Source organism: Phycodurus eques, chromosome 4 (assembly GCF_024500275.1).
Source record: "Phycodurus eques isolate BA_2022a chromosome 4, UOR_Pequ_1.1, whole genome shotgun sequence".
NCBI classification, from domain to species: domain Eukaryota; kingdom Metazoa; phylum Chordata; class Actinopteri; order Syngnathiformes; family Syngnathidae; genus Phycodurus; species Phycodurus eques.
The window spans coordinates 19,244,351-19,262,661 of NC_084528.1; the positions used below are offsets into that span (position 1 = coordinate 19,244,351).

Genomic DNA, 18,311 nt, shown 5'->3' on the forward strand with positions numbered 1-18,311 from the left:
GGCTCGTATATGCATGATGCATTGTAGTCTGTGAAGTGCAGACAAACAAGGTTCCACATTGCAACATTGGATACTCCCACTGTGTATCTATTAAAAGTGACAACACAACATTGGGGCCGATAAATACAGGCCAATCATTGGTTTTTAATTATAATTGAACTGCAATGGATAAGTGTAAACAAATTATAAAAGGTAAACATTCCCATATACACACATGCTGTCGTCATTATCAGTGCAACTCATGACTGGTGGCGACTGATAGACGAGTGGGGTCCTGAGGGTCCACAAACAGCGTGCTGCATTTTCATCGTCGAGGAGGGCAGGAAACACATTTTGTAGCTGTCACATGACAGACAATTGTTCCTGTGTACCTAATGAAATGGCCAGTACAGTTTAGGAAATCAATCAAAGACATCCAATAACATTTTATTGATTTATTTTTTTCTTTGAATGGGGCTAGATATTTTTTTTTTTTAAACATATACATACACACATAAACAGTTTGTTTATATAAAAAAGTTATACAAAAAGGACAAGGCAACGTCACATCGGATGTATGCAGGCATCGTCTTAAGTATTTGAGCACGCAAAGGCATTTAAAGCTGTTGGTGCAGAAGACCGTATAATACTTGATGAAAGCCAGCACCCACAGTACACAGCGAGCATGCAATGGTGAGTCACTACTGTCATGTTTTCTTGCACCGGACTCGGTGAGGAATAAATTTCTATGGATGTAAACCAGCTTCCATTGTAAGGGACCGCCGGAATGCAATAGTGAACGATAGGAATGAAGACGTAAACAATACAGTACAATAAAAGAATACAGAAGTAGAAAAGTTGAATAATGGAAGGTAATGGAAGTGTTTACTTTAAACTCAAGAGGAGATCATGGTCAAAGGACAGGGCTCAAAAATGAGTAAAAGAAAAAAAAAAAAAAAATGTTCCAAGCACTTCCGTTATACAGCTTCTAAATATTTGGTCACTATGCTTCAAATATGTTACCTAAAAGTCTTTAAGGTAATTTCTAATGATAGAACAGCACACTTAGGTAGGAATTTTAAAAAGGTCCATATATTATAATATTAGGTGAAACAAATAGGTTCTAATGTGATGCAACAGAAAGACAATGCCTACCATTGTGTGCTTGGGCTTTAGAGTCAAAGTGGCACCAAAGATCTTTCAGGAAAAAATCCCACAGTGGGTCCTGTTTGTTGGTGACACTGTTAGCTACATGATGAGATCCCCATAATGGAATCTGTGCTGGTAAAGCTTTGCGTGGCTCTTTGTTCGCAGCTTGTCGAACCATACAGAATGTGTTTAATACTTAACTCGGCTCTTGACTAGTTTCAATTACCGTAAGTGTTACCGAGCAGGATATTACATGCTGGCATGCCGACTGCTTACGTGTTTTAAAATCTCCTCAACCAGCAGCCAAACGAAAGTGGCAATGAACAAACACAGGGGTCCCGCTGAGAGAATCTACTGTATGCGATCCTTATAGGCCATGAGAGCAGCAGATTGAGTGTTCTGAATTGGTAGCATCCTGCTCCCTGGTGCTACTGGACTCCTCTATGATCCAAGCGGTCTGTGCAAGATAGATGCGTTTTTAGCATCAACATACGACATCGAAAAGGCTTAGTCTACTCTACAGGAAGAGCTCTGTGGCGGTGCAGTACATTACCTCTGCACTAAAGTGGAACGAACGAAGACGAGAGGACGCAGCACACCATGCAAAACGCACCCTTTTTCACATAAGACATTCACACTAAACACTGTTCTAAGCCCTCTATCGCGAAGGCCGAAAGCTGAATGGAACCTGTGCTTTTGGATTTGGTTCAGATTTAACCGGAAGTGGGGCGGGGGGGGGGGGTGGGGAGAAGGTTCACTGCGCTGTCTACTTGGCTCGCTTGGCGTGGCACTTCATACACAGGATACGACCATCCAGCGGATAGCAGCCGTTCTCGTCCGCTTCTATGGAGAGAGGGCGAGCACAGTCCTGTGGAACAGAACGGAGTCTAAAATCAACTTCATCTCCCAAACAAGTTCAGAAACACAACCATTATTGTCCAATTGCCGTGAGTAGACCCCTAAGTGAAAATTTTCTAATTTGGCCTAAAGTGTAAAATGTTTTTTTTTGTTTTGTTTTGTTTGTTTTTTGGAGCCCCCATTATTTTCCAGATCGAGTAAAGCGCATTCTGACTTACTAACAAATTCGGGTTACATCGCGGTAGGAAAGAAACTGCCTCGTAAACCAAGGACCCCCTGTACAAGAACTTATTACCATATTCCCTTGAATTCACTTCTAACAAAAGCAAATCTCCTCAACTGCCTCAAATGCCTCATTTTTCCCCAAATGAAAAAAAACTGTGGTCACCTTTAATACCTCAGTTTACAGACGCTGTCGTTCACACGTATATTAAAAAACTGAGTGCATTTGAACTCCGCTTTGCTAAATAAAACCAAAGCACCTACTGAAATACTTAAGTAATAAGTCTTACTGGCTACCACTCGACTGTTCCTTGCACAGTATAAAAGATGATCTTGCGCTTATCAGTTGCCAAACTACCTAGGTTTTTACCGCTTCTCTGCATTTTCTCAACAAAGTCCATTTTATTTAGTTTCACAAAACATTATTTAGTATTGTAATATATATTATCATCATCATTAATGTATTTATTTGTGAGGGGAAAAAGTATATGTAGCATTATGTTTAGTTTACATGTTCTCCCTATGCTTGCATGTTTTATTTTGGGATTCCTCCCACATTTCAAAAACATGTTGGGTTCATTGAAGACTACAATGTCCATAGGTATGAATGTGATTTTATTTTATTTTTGTCTTTTTGTACCCAGTGACGGACTGAAACCAGTCTAGGGTGTACCCAGCTTCTCGTCCTAAGTCAGCTGGGACAGGCTCTAGTAACCCTGGATGTGTTTGTTTCAATAATGCTCTGCCCTTTTGTTAAGACCTTACCCCTAAAGGCTTCTTTATACTCGCGCGAACAGCGACCGCGCTGACGTCACTGTGGCTGTCCCGTGCGTAGTTTGCCTTTATACTCGAGCGCAACCCATGCGCGCAGTTTTGAAAAAGTACTGCAATTCACCTCCAAGTCGGGGGTGTCGCTATGGCTGGTATTGACAAGGACACCACAAGGTGGAGTTTCCTCTGCATTTTTTGGGCCATTTCCGGTAGCCGTTTTTACTTTCCTTTCAGTAACAAGGAACAAAGCAACAAGAATGGCGACAGTGGAACAGTGTCTGCTAGAAAAAATTGACCTAGATGACCAGATGATACATTTAATTATGCTGCAAAATCGATCGAGAAGGCGTAGATAGTATATAGAACCAAGGGGCACGCTGAGTACGACATCACAGCGCAGCGTGTGACTACAACGGACCAATCACGAGAGATGATATCTGCGGCGTTCGACGCGCAGCAACAATTTTTGCCGTGTGCGCGTCAAGCTACGCAGAGGGGCCGCGTGGTGCAATTAGTCGGTCACGTGGTGTAATGCGGGCGTTGTCGGCCGTGTGACCGTGGGAGTATAAAGAGGCCTTAAGGCCTCCCCATTAAAAAACACCTTAGCCCTAGCAGACACCTGGGACTATATGAGAAATTCCACTATACGTTAAAGAATCCCATCTTACTTCGCAGCGGTAACACTTAAGGTGGAAGTTCTTGTCGAGAGCCACAACTCTAACCGTCTCCTCGCTGCCTGGTGCTGGAATAATGGGCTCGTTGCAGCTGACACACAGCGGCGAGAAACGCCTGGAATGAAAAAGTAGTAAAGTAAGTGAAATTTCCACACACTGATTGGTGTTAACGAGGGTTGACTCCACCACTGTTTTGCCCAGCGGCACATTTCACTGGTGATTGCATCACGTTGATATGTATGACAATCACAGAAATTTACACCTGTGGTAATCCTGGACACAGTAGGGGTTATTGTTGTCGTCGGTGATGAAGGGCGCCCCCTCCAGTATGCAAGAGCAGGTGCTGCAGCGGAAACAGTGGGAATGGAAACACTGACCGACCGCCTTCAGCACACGATCCGTGATTCTCTCCCCGCATCGGGAACACATCGCCAGAGAATTCTGTGGAGGAGCAAAGGGACCATGGCACACATCAACACAAGTTTGTGTAAACTATGTTGCGTGTAATTCTTTTGCATTTTGCTCAAAAGTGTCCAATGGACAGTGAACCCTTGTTTCACCCCCACCCTATATTGTGGATTTGTACACATTACTTGCGTACAAATCGCAAAATGTATAGCTGCGCCTTTGGTGTAGTACCACGTTGTGGCGCAACCTGCTGGGCAGCACTGAGGTCTGCTGGAAGACATGCAGCATAAGACAACACTGTACGCTCCAGTAATAGTGGTTGTTCCCACAGAGCAGAAAGAATATGAGTATTTTTGTGTGCTCTGTTTGTATGTGTTGCTGCTCCGTGTGTGTTAAAAGATTTGTGGTGTTTGAAGATTTATAACTACAGTTACATCTATGCTAATTTCCATTAGCCTGTCTAAAGTGTTTTGCATTACATGTTAGCATTAAGCTAGTCTTTATCTGAGTGAGAGAGGTCTTATTTACATTTCCTTTAAGTTTTGCATTTCTTGACAGTGAGAACAGGGACAGGAATAGTTGTATACCCGTAACAAACAGGGGTAGACTGTATACTATTTAGCACGTCATGTTTAAAGAACTCCAATCATTTGACATGGTTTTCTCACCATGTAGCAGTCCTCACACTCAGGAGAGCCATCCCTATCGTAGAATTGCATGCCCTGCAGGGGGTGATGGCATGTAATGCAACAGAAGCAGTTGGAGTGGAAAAGTTTCTCCATGGCCCGCACGGCCGGCTGAGTGCGGGACAGTGCCTCGCCACACTTGCCGCATACGTCTAAAATAACAGTAGAGACAGATGCGTGAATGGTTTAAGAGACGACAAAGATAATTCTGGTGTAAAGTAGTTTGGTAAAGATGTCAAATGCGTACCAGTTGGTGGGGCAGGGCCAACAGGTGGGTGAGCGTCCATTTTTTTAATGAAGTCCTTGGTCATTCTCTCAAGTTCCTCCACTTCCCTCATGTTGAGCGGTGCGCCTCCTCCTGAGGTTAACACTGGACCAGGGGGTGATGGCTACTCACACACAAACAGTCAATTGAATATCATTATTTTTCTTTCAAGTTGAGAACATGTCATCAATGACTGCAAAGTCATTATTTTGCTGTATTCCCCTTTATCTGCAACACAAGAAACAACAAATTCCGAGCTGCATTGCTCAAGTCAGAACGATAAATGTTAAAGTACAAAAACGGAGAATGAGGGTGTCCTGTATTTTCTACTCGGCATGTGGCTGTTACCCGCAATAAGGACATTTGAGAGGAGAACGCAAAGTGGACACTCGGGAGTAAAATATCGCAGCGTCCAGAGGGAAAGGAGAAGTTTGTGTTAGCATGTGTGGTTATTTGTGTTGTTTTGAGCTATGTACTCTCAAATATTACAGTGATGCGGTGATAATGAATCTGCTGACTAATGAGCGCAAACAGTAGTAGTTTACTGTACAGTGATTTACAACCAATGTGCCAAAGCATGTGAGAGATCATCAGGTGTGCTGTGGGAAATGACAATTTTACTTAATTTCTTTGTACATCTATGCCAGCGACCTATAGTAGCTGCCAGAACAATTAAATGCTCTTCCACTAAAGGGCAGAAGGTAAAACCTCTATTGCCATTCATACAACAGAATTTTATATATATAATTATATATATATATAAAATATAATAGAATTTTATATATATATATATATATATATATATATATATATTTTTTTTTTTTTTTATAGCCTCATGTTCAATTAAAGCCCACGCACGCACAAACGTCCACATACCGTGGATGCAGGGGGGGATTTCATTGGTTGATTCAAGGAGCAGGGTGAAGGGGACGCCATGGTCTTAGGTTGGGGAGGAGGCACGGCAGCGGGCGGGTTTCGGTTCTGACCGACAAACTGAGGACTCTTCATGTGATTGGGGGCCACACTTTCAGGCGGTGCTGCAGGTGCAGGCGGAGAGTCTGGAACTGGGGAGAAAGTGCTGGTGCCAGACGGGGGGGGAGTTTTCTGCGGACCACTGCCTGAATAGGGAGCCTGGTTCAGGTTCTGGTTGAGTTTTTTCGCCAGCGAGGAAGACGAAGTGGTTATTCTTGCTCCAAATGGGGACTTGGCTACTGGTGGTGGTGGCGAGTCGTGGTTGGCCTGTCGGTTCGTCCGAGCTTTGAGCTCCTCTGCCCAGGGCGCAGGAGGTGGGCGGTCTCCCATCTCGGGAGGAGGGAGAAAAGAGAGGGCTGGCTTGGGGGCTGTTGGTGGAGGACCGGCTGGTTTGGGGGATGGTGCTGCAGAATACTGGTTTGGCAACTGTGGGGGAAAAAAACTTCAAATGAGACCCTTCAGTTTTATAAGCAACAAAACCATTTAAACTCCATATAAACTGAATCTAAATTTGAAAAACTGCAAAGAAGAGTGTCGTTAACAACCCTACCAAATTTTTAATGATACAAAAATTCAACAAGTATGTAAAATGAGGCTTCAAAATCATGAAAAATCAGGCAGTTCTCTGAGCTCTCAAGTGCTGTCAGCATTTGCCCTGAATGCTCTGAAACACACCCTGCACAACTGTCGTTCAAACACAACTGCGACGACTTGGAAAAATGGATGCTTTGTCTCTAATACTTACACATAACTACATTTGAGCTGTGAAAATGTATCAGCTTAAAGTCTCTGGTGGCTGGAATATATCCAGCCACAACGAGGCGCTCTAAAGCGGCCACTCCCTGTCCACACACGAGCCATCATGTTGTACTTTTTTTTTTTTTTTTTTTTTTTTTAACTCGGTCGGCCTTCCGCCTTCTCTCTGTGATGTGCATGCACTCACAGCCAACACAGAGGCGAGCGGCCACGACAGCAGAACATTGACAAAAAAAAGATGCATTTTCGGCGTATAGGCATAGCTGGCAAACTAAGTGCACGTCACAATTAAGCCGGATAACCGTTGATGTGAACGAAGGCGCTGAAGTTCTTAAAACGTGGGGGAGGGGTGACTCATGGCAGACTCCACAGTAAGTCATGCAGCATTCCTTCACCACCACCGCCATTAAAAAACAAAACAAAAAAAAACAAAAAAATGAAATGGTGAAAAACATTTTAATGCTATCTCCACAACTAAGTACTACGAAGTTCTCAGTCTCTGCAAGTTTTCATCAATTATCTTTAAACATGTATACATGTATAATGAATGTATTTAGAAACAAAAATCTCAATTCACTTTACAGGGTTTTTAATAATGCTAATATTCACCAGTTGAAGGTCATATAAGGCGCCGAGTCACATCAACAGTTTTGAATGAAGCGTTTTGATAAAGCAAACAGTACGCCTAATGTTTGGAGCTTATCAGCAGGGCTTCAGATTTCTGACATTTATTTTGCAGATTTGGAGCAAACATTATTCTGCCCTAGTCATGCATCTCCTTCTTGGACTAAACACAGTCCATTTATGGACCTCTCTCTGAGTCTCTGGCAGCACATTCTGGCTCCATCACACTCTCACGCTCCACTCAGTGAGCAACGCTCTCTGCAAGAGTCTCCCTCTTTTTTCCTTTTTTTGCCAACCTGATGTGCTGTTTGTGGAGTTCACTTGTCATTGAGCTTTCCACCTGAACTGAAACCCATAAAACTAGACCTGGCACACTTACAATTTTGTTTTTTAAATTTTCACTGACCGACCAGCCTTTGTTTCCTTCCCTTCCTCGGTCTGAATCTTTTTCTAGTCTCATAATTATCATCTGTGAAGTAAAACCTTAACTGTGTTTCACAGCATATGTTTAATCAGGTTTATAACTCCACCTCTGCTTTTGTACCTTAGGGTTGAAGGGCCCCCGCGTCTCCATTTCGGAAAGCAAGTCTGTCAGAGAGTCGATTTGCTTATCCAAGCTTGTTTGCTTGGTCACAGCCCTCTGTGGGAGAAGGATGGCAGAAGGGAACAAAACTCATGTAGTGCAAAATTACCAGGATAAAACATAGATACAGACTATGAACACCATGCATATCATTATAGTCAGGTAATAATCAAGAAAACAGTCGTTCCACATATTCAAAAATAGGAAAAGAGTTCAAATGAAATATGAGACAACTGCTTAATGATGACAGCGAAAAATGTGTCTTTATTTGAGACTTACAAATGAATGTCAGGAAAATGTGATTATTCAGTTATCTAACTGTCATTTGTCATCGTTATGCATTAGACACAAACAGCACTAAATAATTTTCAGGAAATAAATCTGTAACCTGACTAACATCAATTAAAATATATGAAAACTGTTAAGAGATATGAAAGCAGAGAATTACTCAAATTATTTATATAAATAATTGGTTCCAGTTCTACAGCAACAAAGCCATCCAGAACTACAGCCTAACTAACGACTGTAAGCAGACAAATAAATGATGCAAACAAGTAAACCCACTCATTGAGTTCTGTTCTGCGCTTTTCATTTTACTTTCTAGTAGGGCTGCAACTACCGAATAATTTTAGAATTGATTATTTAACCGATGAATCGAGTAATCGGATAGAAATTAATTTAGCATTATTAAACAACAAAATGTGCAAGTATTACTGTTGTCCACTTAAGGTTGCCATTCTCACGTTCCACACTATAATAGCTGTGATTTTGAGTGTGTGTGGCTTTAAAATGACGGGCCTGGCCTGGTGAGTGAATTGTGAGTCAGCAAATGAGATTATAGTCTGTTGTGAGCGCAGGTTTGCGACCGGCTATTAACTGGCTAACCTTGAGCCAGTCTGCGTGTTGAACGCCTGGGCGTCAGTTGTAGCCATAGCAGCTCATGTATGAATGTGCTCATTATGTGTGTATTTTGTTCAACATCGTGCACCGGTGGCTTTGTCTATCCTTGACCACTTAAGGAGGCATTGGAATATTCTAATCAGCGGGGGTCGGCAATATTAAATTAGCTAACGTCCATACCTTGTGTTCTGCAATTGTAAACGTGCTGTTGTGATCCGCGAGTTCTCCTTTGCAGTAGACATCTGCATTTTATATTGTTTTTTAAAATGTGAAATGATTCTAAATGTTCAACATTTTAATCTTTTCTCTTCTCTTTCCATCTGGCTCGCCGCCTATTTCTACATGGGGTAGAAAAATGATCACTGAAACTTCAAAACACAGCGTGTACTGCCACTTTTTTGGGGTAATCGAATTATTCAAGGTATTCGATTAATCATTTCTGGCCAACTTTCTAGCCTTGACTATTTTTTAGTTAATATTATTTATCTGTATTATTGTTGGTTTTTTTGCTGTGCTATGGCCCAAATATATGTCCTTAATTAAGTTTGGATTTGTCAAGGAGTCCGTTTTGGCTTACCTGAATGTGCCCAACACCGCTGGGAAAACTGGTAGCAGTGGCGGCGGGTGGAGGTGGTGGGGGAGGAGGAGGGGGTGTGGGGAAGCTCGTCAAACGGGCACTCTCCTCAGGGGCGGCAGGTAAGGGAAGGTCATCTGCTACGGGTGGGGGAGCCGGGAAGGCCGGCGGGGGGGCTTCTGAGGCCAGCGGTGTGATCTGGCATTCAGGGGGAGGGGCCGGCAAGTCATCATCCATTGGAGGAGGTGGAGGAGGGGGTGGGAAATCTGGGGATAATATGGAGGTTTGATTGCTTAAAATTTAATCACATATTACAAGAACCAAGTTGAAGGACACAATTGTGTGACATCATTGCCAATGCACACAGGCAGAAAAATTGGTGGCAGGATTTTAGAGGCTGCATTTGAAGGTTGATTATGTCATAAGGCTATCCCAAGGTTAAGGCTACTTCAAATGCAGCCCTCAAAAGTAAATTCTTCCACTTTTTGGAATATACATTGCTACTACACTTCACAGGCATTAATCTTACAATGTTCTTTGTGTAACACTGCTCAGTTCTAAAAACAAAAATAAATTTAAAAAATAAAGTTATTTTGGTATGGTCTATAGCCAGATGCATTCAACTTCTTAGGACCTAAAACTGTCACTTTTCTGTTAGAATGTGTGACATATTAGCAATACAAACATTTACCCATGTGACTAAGGGTAAAGTTGGAAAGGTGATACACGAGGAAATCTCCAGAAGGCTCGACATTAAGCAAATTTTTGTGGTCTCCTGTTCTTACATTAAACTCTCAGTTAACCTGGGGGAAGGTGGCTAATTACACCAGGCCACCTACTTTTACTTGTGTGAACTATGAAGTAAACTCTCACAATCTGCTGCTAATCGCTTCTTTTAGTCCTTAAGTCTCTAAATGGAGGCGTGTTACAGCATGTTTTGTCACAATCAATTAAACAATCTTGCTCTTGGGTTACAATCTCCTGAATCTTTACTGATTCACTCAGGCAACCTAAAAGTCATAAATGTGGTCTAAATACTGAATACTAAAAATCTCAAATACCATCACAGAGCGAGGGGGGCGGTGGGGGAAGATCTCCAACACGTCCGATCACGCCTGTGCCCACAGGCATTGGCGTTGGTGACGGCGCGGAGGGCGGAGTCGTGCTCTTGGGCTGCGGTGGGGCCACAGAGGCGAACTTCTTTGGCTGGTTGTAAAAGGACGGCGTGGTGACTTTGAAGTTGAGGGAGGACGTCACCATGACCGGCTTGCTGCTGCTTGAGCTCTCCATCTTCTAAAAATTTACCTGAGGATAAGCGCACACCACATTTAGACATGATACAGAAAAGGATAAATATAATTTCCAATACTGTAGATGATAATGTATTCTTTCCATTGCTATCATTAATCTGATAAATACAGTGGCACCTTGAGTTACAAGTCAAATTAGGAGTTAAGATTGTGAGACGTGGGATACAGGGCGGATGTTGTGGTGTCTTTTGGCAGCGTATTTGAAGCTCACTCGTAACTCAAACTTTGGCTTGTAACAAAATGTTTTATGTGCTTTTGAGTTATGAGTGCTAAATGGTAGCAGTGAACTTCACAACAAACAGCAGATGGTAAACCAATTTTCAGAAATGAACAATATACACACACACACACACACACACACACACACACACACACATTCATACAAGAGCTGCTATGGCTACAACTGACACCCAGGCGCTCAACACGCAGACTGGCTCACAGTTAGTAGCCAGACGCTAACCTGCACTCACAACAGACTACACTCTCATTTGCTGACTCCCAATTCGCTCACCAGGCCAAGCCCCTACTTTTAAAGCCACACACACTGAAAACATAGTGCATTACATCGTGATTTTGTAAAATAGCCACATAAAAGAAATCCACAACCACCCTAAAATAATTGCATTCCAGACTATGAATTCATGAGCGTTTGCAAATGGTCAACGGCGGAATGACAGACACTCAATTAGCACTGGACCGTGTACACAGAGTAGATGTGGCTCACAGAGACAACACCCAACAGTTTACAAAATATATCACTTAGTTGTTTATGGCGACATCAATCACAGTCCCGACCGGTTGGGTCGTGAATCAATAGCTAGCGTTACCGTGCGAGATGAGTCAAAAAAAGCGGGTCAGTTCAAATATTTACCTCACACGTGCTTGATGTTAAACTAACGTTAAACTTATTGCAGTGTCTTTAGAGAGATTCCACGCAATGTCTGAGTATATTTCCCTGAAGACCGCCGATCTCAAACATGACCTTTAGTAAAAAGGGCCGTTGTTCCACTCACATGCAAATAAAAGCCTTTCACACACCGCAAGTCATGCCTCTTAAACACTCCACCTTCCATTCATTGTTGTCATCTGATGAGTTGTCAGTTTTTGCTCCTTTTAGTTTCCTGCAGTGCAATGACCTTAACCTGAAGAACACCAAAAAGAACATTGGGTATGCCATTTGCAATTCTTTGGTCGACACACGCAAGCTACACTTCAAGTTCTGACAGGACAAAAAAAAAACAGAGAGCTCTAGAAGTATTGCATAATGAGTTTCCCTGACATGAAAGCCGAACCAGGCCGCATTTACTTACGTGGAATCTCCCTATCTAATCTATCGTCCCTGTTGAAATTCCCACTGCCGCAGACAAAGTCCTTTTTACAAATACAGTGGCTATAAAAAGTCTACACAGCCCTGTTCAAATGATAGTTTTTGTTTTGTGATTAAAAAAAAAGAGATCAAGCTAAATCATCCATCCATTTTCTGAGCCGCTTCTCCTCACTAGGGTTGCGGGCGTGCTGGACCCTATCCCAGCTGTCATCGGGCAGTAGGCGGGGTACACCCTGAACTGGTTGCCAGCCAATCGCAGGGCACATACAAACAAACAACCATTCGCACTCACAGTCACACCTACGGGCAATTTTAGAGTCTCCAATTAATGCATGTTTTTGGGATGTGGGAGGAAAGTGCCCGGAGAAAACCCACGCAGGCACGGGGAGAACATGCAAACTCCACACAGGCGGGGCCGGGGATTGACATCCATTTTATTAAAAAACAAAACAAAACAAAAAACCTTGGTTTTGTCATACAAGTGTCCACAAAAGGCCCTTCTGACAGCTACTTCTGTTTGACCCAGTTTTTTATCCGTTTTGTCCATATTAGGCTCAGAACGCCCCCTTTCCTCTGATTGGTTGCCTCCGTGTAGAAGACCCACTTGTGAGCGCACACGTGTTTGTTATGTTGACAGCGCTGGCTCGGGGACGGAGAGCTTCGCTAGTGACGCAGATAAGCTTGGTAAATTCGAATGACCTGATTTCAGGCCTCTTGGCAGAAAAATGTCTGAAACTCAGGAATGCGTGACCGATTTTAATCCATATTTCACGTTTACTGAGGCACCATAGAGCTACTATTGCATCCCAAATACTAGAAAAAGTTGGTTTGGTAAAATATTGCACCTTTATGGCTTTGTACAGCTTCGGGACGGTGACTTCTGATGTGTTTTTGTGTTGGTATTGCGTATCGTGGTTTGAGGGTCTTTTGTCCATTTCCTGTGTTCAGGATTTACAGGGTGATCCACAATGACACCAGACGTTAGATTTAAAAGTAGAAGTCGCTCGTGTCACGCTACTGTGTACAGGTCACATTAATAATAGAAAAAGTTTTGAAAAGATTTATCTTGGTCTAATTGCTTTGTATCTCAAGAACAGGGGTGTGTAGACCTCTATAGTCATTGTAGTTGTGACATAAAACACAACATCGAAAAGAAACACAGCAAGAAGAAATTGTCTTGTTTCCACATGGTCTCAGACTTAAGAGAATGCAGTAAAACCTTTATGTGTACTAGGCAAATTTCACATTGAAGAATCCAGATTGATGTCATGTCAACCAAATATTCACTTGTTTTACTCTGAACTAAAAAAAAATTGCACATTCAAAATATCATTGGAAGAACAAAATAGAGCTGTGCTGTTGTTGTTTCAATCCCACTTTACTAGCTTGTCTTATGTAAACGTATAGAAACGCCTGTACACATGGACCTGCAGTTGCGGTAAGGGTAAAACTAAAATAATTGCTTGCAGCCATGTTTAAAGTAATAACAGCTGGCTTTTAACAGAGCCGGATGTACTGTATAATGTAGTGCGACACAAGTGGGTACAGAATGTGTACTTATGATACCTTGTTTCAAAGAGACCAGCGCCATAAGTACTCTCAATATTTCATGTCAATTAGGTTGCATGTGTTTCTGGTTATGGTCCTGAGGGGGTTAGTACGCTAACATTAACTACATCAACTCCAACATCGACCCCAACGCAGCTAATCTGTCTTGAAACTTGATCCTTGAGATGTGAGAGTGAACCTTTGCGGTGGAGAGAAATGTTGCATTACAGCACAATGACATCACCTTCTGTGCCCCGCCCCCCCCACAAGCAACATCGCTCCATCTGTGCTGACTTAAGCTTTGCAATATCCAAATGAGGGACTCTTTGGCCATGGCTAAACTCAGTCATATTATTTTTATATGTTCCTCATCCTGCAGTTCTCCTAGCTCTTGAACTGAAAGACGTCACTTGCGGCATGATACTATCATTTCCCCTTTACAGCTGCAGCTTAAGATGGCATTACATAGGCTTACCGCAGAGCTGTAGCCAAAATTGCATGCTATTAACTAGCTGAACTATGACATACCTTTGACATGACCGAATTACGAGTACTGTACACGTGAAGAGAGTTAATACAACACTATTAACATGTATAATCAAAAAAAGGCAAAAGGGCTGAGACATTCTACTGCATACCTGGATAATTCTTGAAACTTACAGACTTTCAAGAACAATAAATAGCATTTGACGCATGTATGTGAAGTGGTAGAGGAGTTGCCCACGTTCTTTAAAAGGAATTATAACTCAGAAGTGGTTAAATGCCTGTAACAGAACTAAGTTTGGTTCATATAATGTAGTCTGAATTAGTAATTAAGTACAGGGTGACCTAAAAATCATTATCAACTTCCTTTTTTCTATTTCGTTTCAAGTATCATTTGGACAGACCAGAGGCCATCAGCATTTGGCATCTTAGGTTTATCGTTTTTTGTAAGCATGTTATTCTCTGCCCCATGGCTCGCCAATTGACGTTGGAGCAGTGTTGCAAAATTGCTAAATTGACAGACTAAAGTTCAGCTCCTGTTTGCTTCGAATAATAAAAAAGCTTCACCAAGACCGACTTCAGGTTGTTGCGCATTATAATCTTCCCCTTGAAGCCTTTGAACAATTGCAAGTTGACACTGGTAAACCTTTATCACATAGTGTGCTGAATCAAGCTTTTGTTGATGCTGAGTTCTGGTGCAGCGTTCCGGTTAGAGTTTCTCTCTGGCTTTGCGTGAATGCCTGTTCTGCTTATGCCAACATCCTTATTTTGAAAACCAACCATGCATTTCTGACCATGCGCATTGTCTCATAGTAAAAGTGCACATCAGTATGTTTTTGATATAATCTCTACTGTTCTGATACAAATAGCACAACGGCATTTAAGGGAAAGTGTGTCTAGGTCACTAATACAGGGACAAACTAGCCTTTGGAGAAGCAATCTTACAGGTCACTAGACATCCATTGAGCACTCGTGCTGTGCTCCGCCTCTGATCACACTAAGATGAATAATTAAACCAATGAGCAACCAAACAGCCTTGTCCCAATGCACTATCGGGGCAAACCAAAGTTCCAACACTCTTGATAGACAAAACAGAAAAGTACACACACTGATCGAAAGCTGTAAATAGCTTGTGTGCATTCGACTTGTCCAGGCTGCAATTAAAGGAGAATTCCCCAGTAAAACAGCCATATATTCAGCCATTCACAAATCGTCTCCACATCTTCATTTGTCTCACATATATAGTCAGGATTCACACACCATAATCCTCTCAGCAGGAAGCGCCACAATGACCTCAGACTAAACCACTACTGGTTTCTCGCTTTAGTTTGTTAGCAACGGAACCTTGGCTTGGGGCGTTTTCCTGCATCTGTAAACGAGGGGGTACATGTTATTGTGTAAGTTTGTCACGCATCCAGCTAAATAATACTAAAGGTTGCAATTTAATTATGTTTCAACATTTTCCACTATATTGTGACAAAGTAGAGTAAACCAACGATACACACATCATCTACTACTTGCAAACTCTAACTGAAACTATTTGCAAAAAAAAAATTTTAATCCTGCACCTACTCTTACCTATCAGCATACTTTTGTTCTCTTTCTGTAACATCCAAATGCCTTGCTCTTTCTAAGGCTTGTCAAGATGATGCACAGAAAGGTCAAGATTGGTACTGGCAGTGGTGGGAGTCAACAGCTGATCATCTAGATGTGAGGCAGCGTAAATAAATAAAGATTGATTTGAAATCTGAAACGCAGGTGAACAGTGTCGCAATGTTGCAGCTGTAACGGCCAATCAAAAATGTTGTATCACATGAGGTTTCACAACAGAAATTATGATTGCGGGTACAACGCAAGATCAGGCCGGCTGCCGCCAAGACGTGTCAATACAGTTTATATAAATTGTGTTTTACAATAATACAAACTATATTTATAATTTATTGTTTACCTGTACCTGGACCCTCACGTTTCTGTTGCCGGAATGCCGAAATTGATCACACCAGGGGTGGCAGTTTCTCCATTGCAGCAAGTTGGCTGTGTGTGCGAAGATCAATCGCCTGGTGTTTGGTGGGCCTTAGTCTCTTTGTATCACTTCAACATACTTCCTTCACACAATTACTACTTTCTTATATAGCCTTTTTTCATCTTAGGGCAGTACAGAAAGATCACAAAAACCACGACGAAGTGAGTTTTACAGCAAATAGCTGAGGATACGTTCCACATAAAACAAATTTGAATATTTAAATTTAAAAAGACAGGGTTTATTGGAATTGCCAAATCATATTTACCTTGGCCCTTGCTCCTGGACTGACCTCCAGAGTCGACTCAAACTGGCCTCATTAATCTGTTGCATAGTTTTAGACTAAAAAGTGCTGAATTTCTTGATAGTTGTTCCTGCTCAGATGCACTTTTTTTTGCCCATTGCCTTTGTCCTTTTTCCCCCTATTGTGTTGTGATATGCTAGACTGCTGTTGTTTTGTTGTGCTTGCATTTTGTACATTTAGTCAGTATAATTTACTGGTCTCCATTCTGGGAGAATGGTAGTCTATGGACAGTAGTCCAGTCTTCTGTTTGTAATTGTACTGTGTTCTTTTATGTATACTTTTTTTTTTTTACACAGAACTATGTTCTTTTATGTACAGTATATTGTTATGACTTGAATTGTGCTCCGCCTTCGTATCCAGATCACCCTTGAAAAAAGACCTTGGTCTCAATGGGTGTTTATTTTTTTAGTTAAATAAAGGTTTTCAAATCTGAATAAAAACATTCTAACGTCATCCCATATACTACTTCCTTCACCAAGAGGGCAAGTTTGCAAAAACAAAAAAGAAGAAGAGAGACGCTATGCTTGCTATATGGGGGTTGCTTTAATATTTAACTAAGCAGTGTAGTTCATTACACAAATGTCCATTCATCATCACAATGTCCATAGGTGACTGGTAAACACAACAAGAGCACCATTTACAACACGGGTTAGTCACGGACACATTGATAACACGTTCAATATTTAATTAGGGTATATTATGAGCAGATACTAATGGGATTAAAAGATACAGTTGGCTAACAATGTCGAATGGCAGACAGGCACATACTAGCTAGCTCTCGGTCTGGTGCCAACGATCAAACCTTAAAAGCTTGTTTTACCAAAGGCAATTGGGTCAGTTTTAGCGTTATCAATCTAAATTCGCTAGTGTTCTCAAATCAAGAAAAAAAAATACGAATAAAATAAAAATCATTGACAGTTGAATCACAACAGCCGCCACTCACCTGCCAGCCCCGCCGGCTTCCACGCAATCGTGGCTGGGCTGTCACTCCGGTTAGCTAAACTGAGTGGACCACCAGCACGCCCACTAACAGCCGAGCCTTACGAAGCTAGTTTGGACCAGGGTGAGGAAAGGGACTCCGATTAAATAATTCCACAAATCTTTGAATTAAGCAAAACCTTGACAGCACCGTAGCTAGCGCACTAAGCTAACAAAAGTCAACTTTTGCTCTTTTCTTGCTAGGTTGGTGCTTCCGCATAGCCGCCCTTTTATCATCGATGTCCAATTGTCCAACAGCCGGCAGAGAAAACTGCGCTTCTTAATCTGTTTGGCGGAATAGCACAAACCAAGAGGTTTATTCGAGTCATTAACTCGTGTAGAATGTTCGCTATAATACAGGAGTTGCCACCTAAAACCAACAACACTCGTAGTTGTCTTATCGCATGACAGTATCGTGTGCCACAGCTACAGAATCTTGGAACTGACACACGAGTTGTCCTTATTAGGTAACTTGTCTCAGCGTGTCCTTAAAAAAAAAACACCCCTAAAAAGCACTCACCATTTCCTTTATGGTTAACCTAATTATAAGACGCACTCACCGTGGTAATGCACTTGAAGTGATTCTTCCCCCCCCCCTTTTACTTCCAAATCTTTTCTCTTTGCTTTGTTCCTCTTGTTCCAGTTGCCTGTGCTGGTTACTTCTCCCTTTCTGTCTGTCTCCCTCTTACTCAAGCTTCCTCTTTCCAGCTGCTAGACCCTCCCCCTGTGCTTTTCAGGCTGGATAAGGAATGACAGCATCTTTTCAAACAAGTCCTTTCTCGTTTGACTTCGGCTCAGGACCTGTGTAGCACAACGTAAACAGCAGCTCACTCTCTCTCCCCCTCTTTCTGTATGTGTTTGAACTCTCCAGTCAGACCCCTCCTCTTCCTTTCCACCCCCCTGACCCCCTTTCTCTCTGG

At 42.1% G+C, this 18,311-nt stretch overlaps 1 protein-coding gene across 7 annotated transcripts; it reads right to left on the minus strand.

The window, feature by feature from the left end:
* Positions 1 to 118: 118 nt before the first annotated feature.
* Positions 119 to 18,228, minus strand: zyx (zyxin). Of its 7 annotated transcripts, XM_061674439.1 has the most exons (11): positions 17,952 to 18,228; positions 11,745 to 11,873; positions 10,483 to 10,726; positions 9,425 to 9,687; positions 7,909 to 8,004; positions 5,889 to 6,410; positions 4,995 to 5,136; positions 4,730 to 4,899; positions 3,916 to 4,094; positions 3,648 to 3,768; positions 119 to 1,996 (listed from the first exon to the last, which is right to left on the minus strand). In XM_061674439.1, exons 3-11 carry the CDS (start codon positions 10,709 to 10,711, stop codon positions 1,895 to 1,897), a joined length of 1,824 nt encoding a protein of 607 aa, XP_061530423.1. In that variant the 5' UTR covers positions 10,712 to 10,726; positions 11,745 to 11,873; positions 17,952 to 18,228; the 3' UTR covers positions 119 to 1,894. The 7 variants fall into 7 exon arrangements, with proteins under 7 accessions (XP_061530423.1, XP_061530421.1, XP_061530425.1 ...); XM_061674437.1 differs by lacking the exon at positions 11,745 to 11,873; XM_061674441.1 differs by lacking the exons at positions 11,745 to 11,873; positions 17,952 to 18,228 and adding an exon at positions 17,357 to 17,862.
* Positions 18,229 to 18,311: the final 83 nt, after the last annotated feature.

Excerpts from the sequence above, each read along its gene's own strand:
- zyx (XM_061674437.1), bottom strand. The coding sequence starts at position 10,711 with ATGGAGAGCTCAAGCAGCAGCAAGCCGGTCATGGTGACGTCCTCCCTC. Across the intron at positions 9,688-10,482 it reads GCCCCCCTCGCTCTGTGATG|ATTTCCCACCCCCTCCTCCA; the intron begins GTATTTGAGATT and ends TATTATCCCCAG. Across the intron at positions 5,137-5,888 it reads AATCCCCCCCTGCATCCACG|CCATCACCCCCTGGTCCAGT; the intron begins GTATGTGGACGT and ends GTGTGTGAGTAG.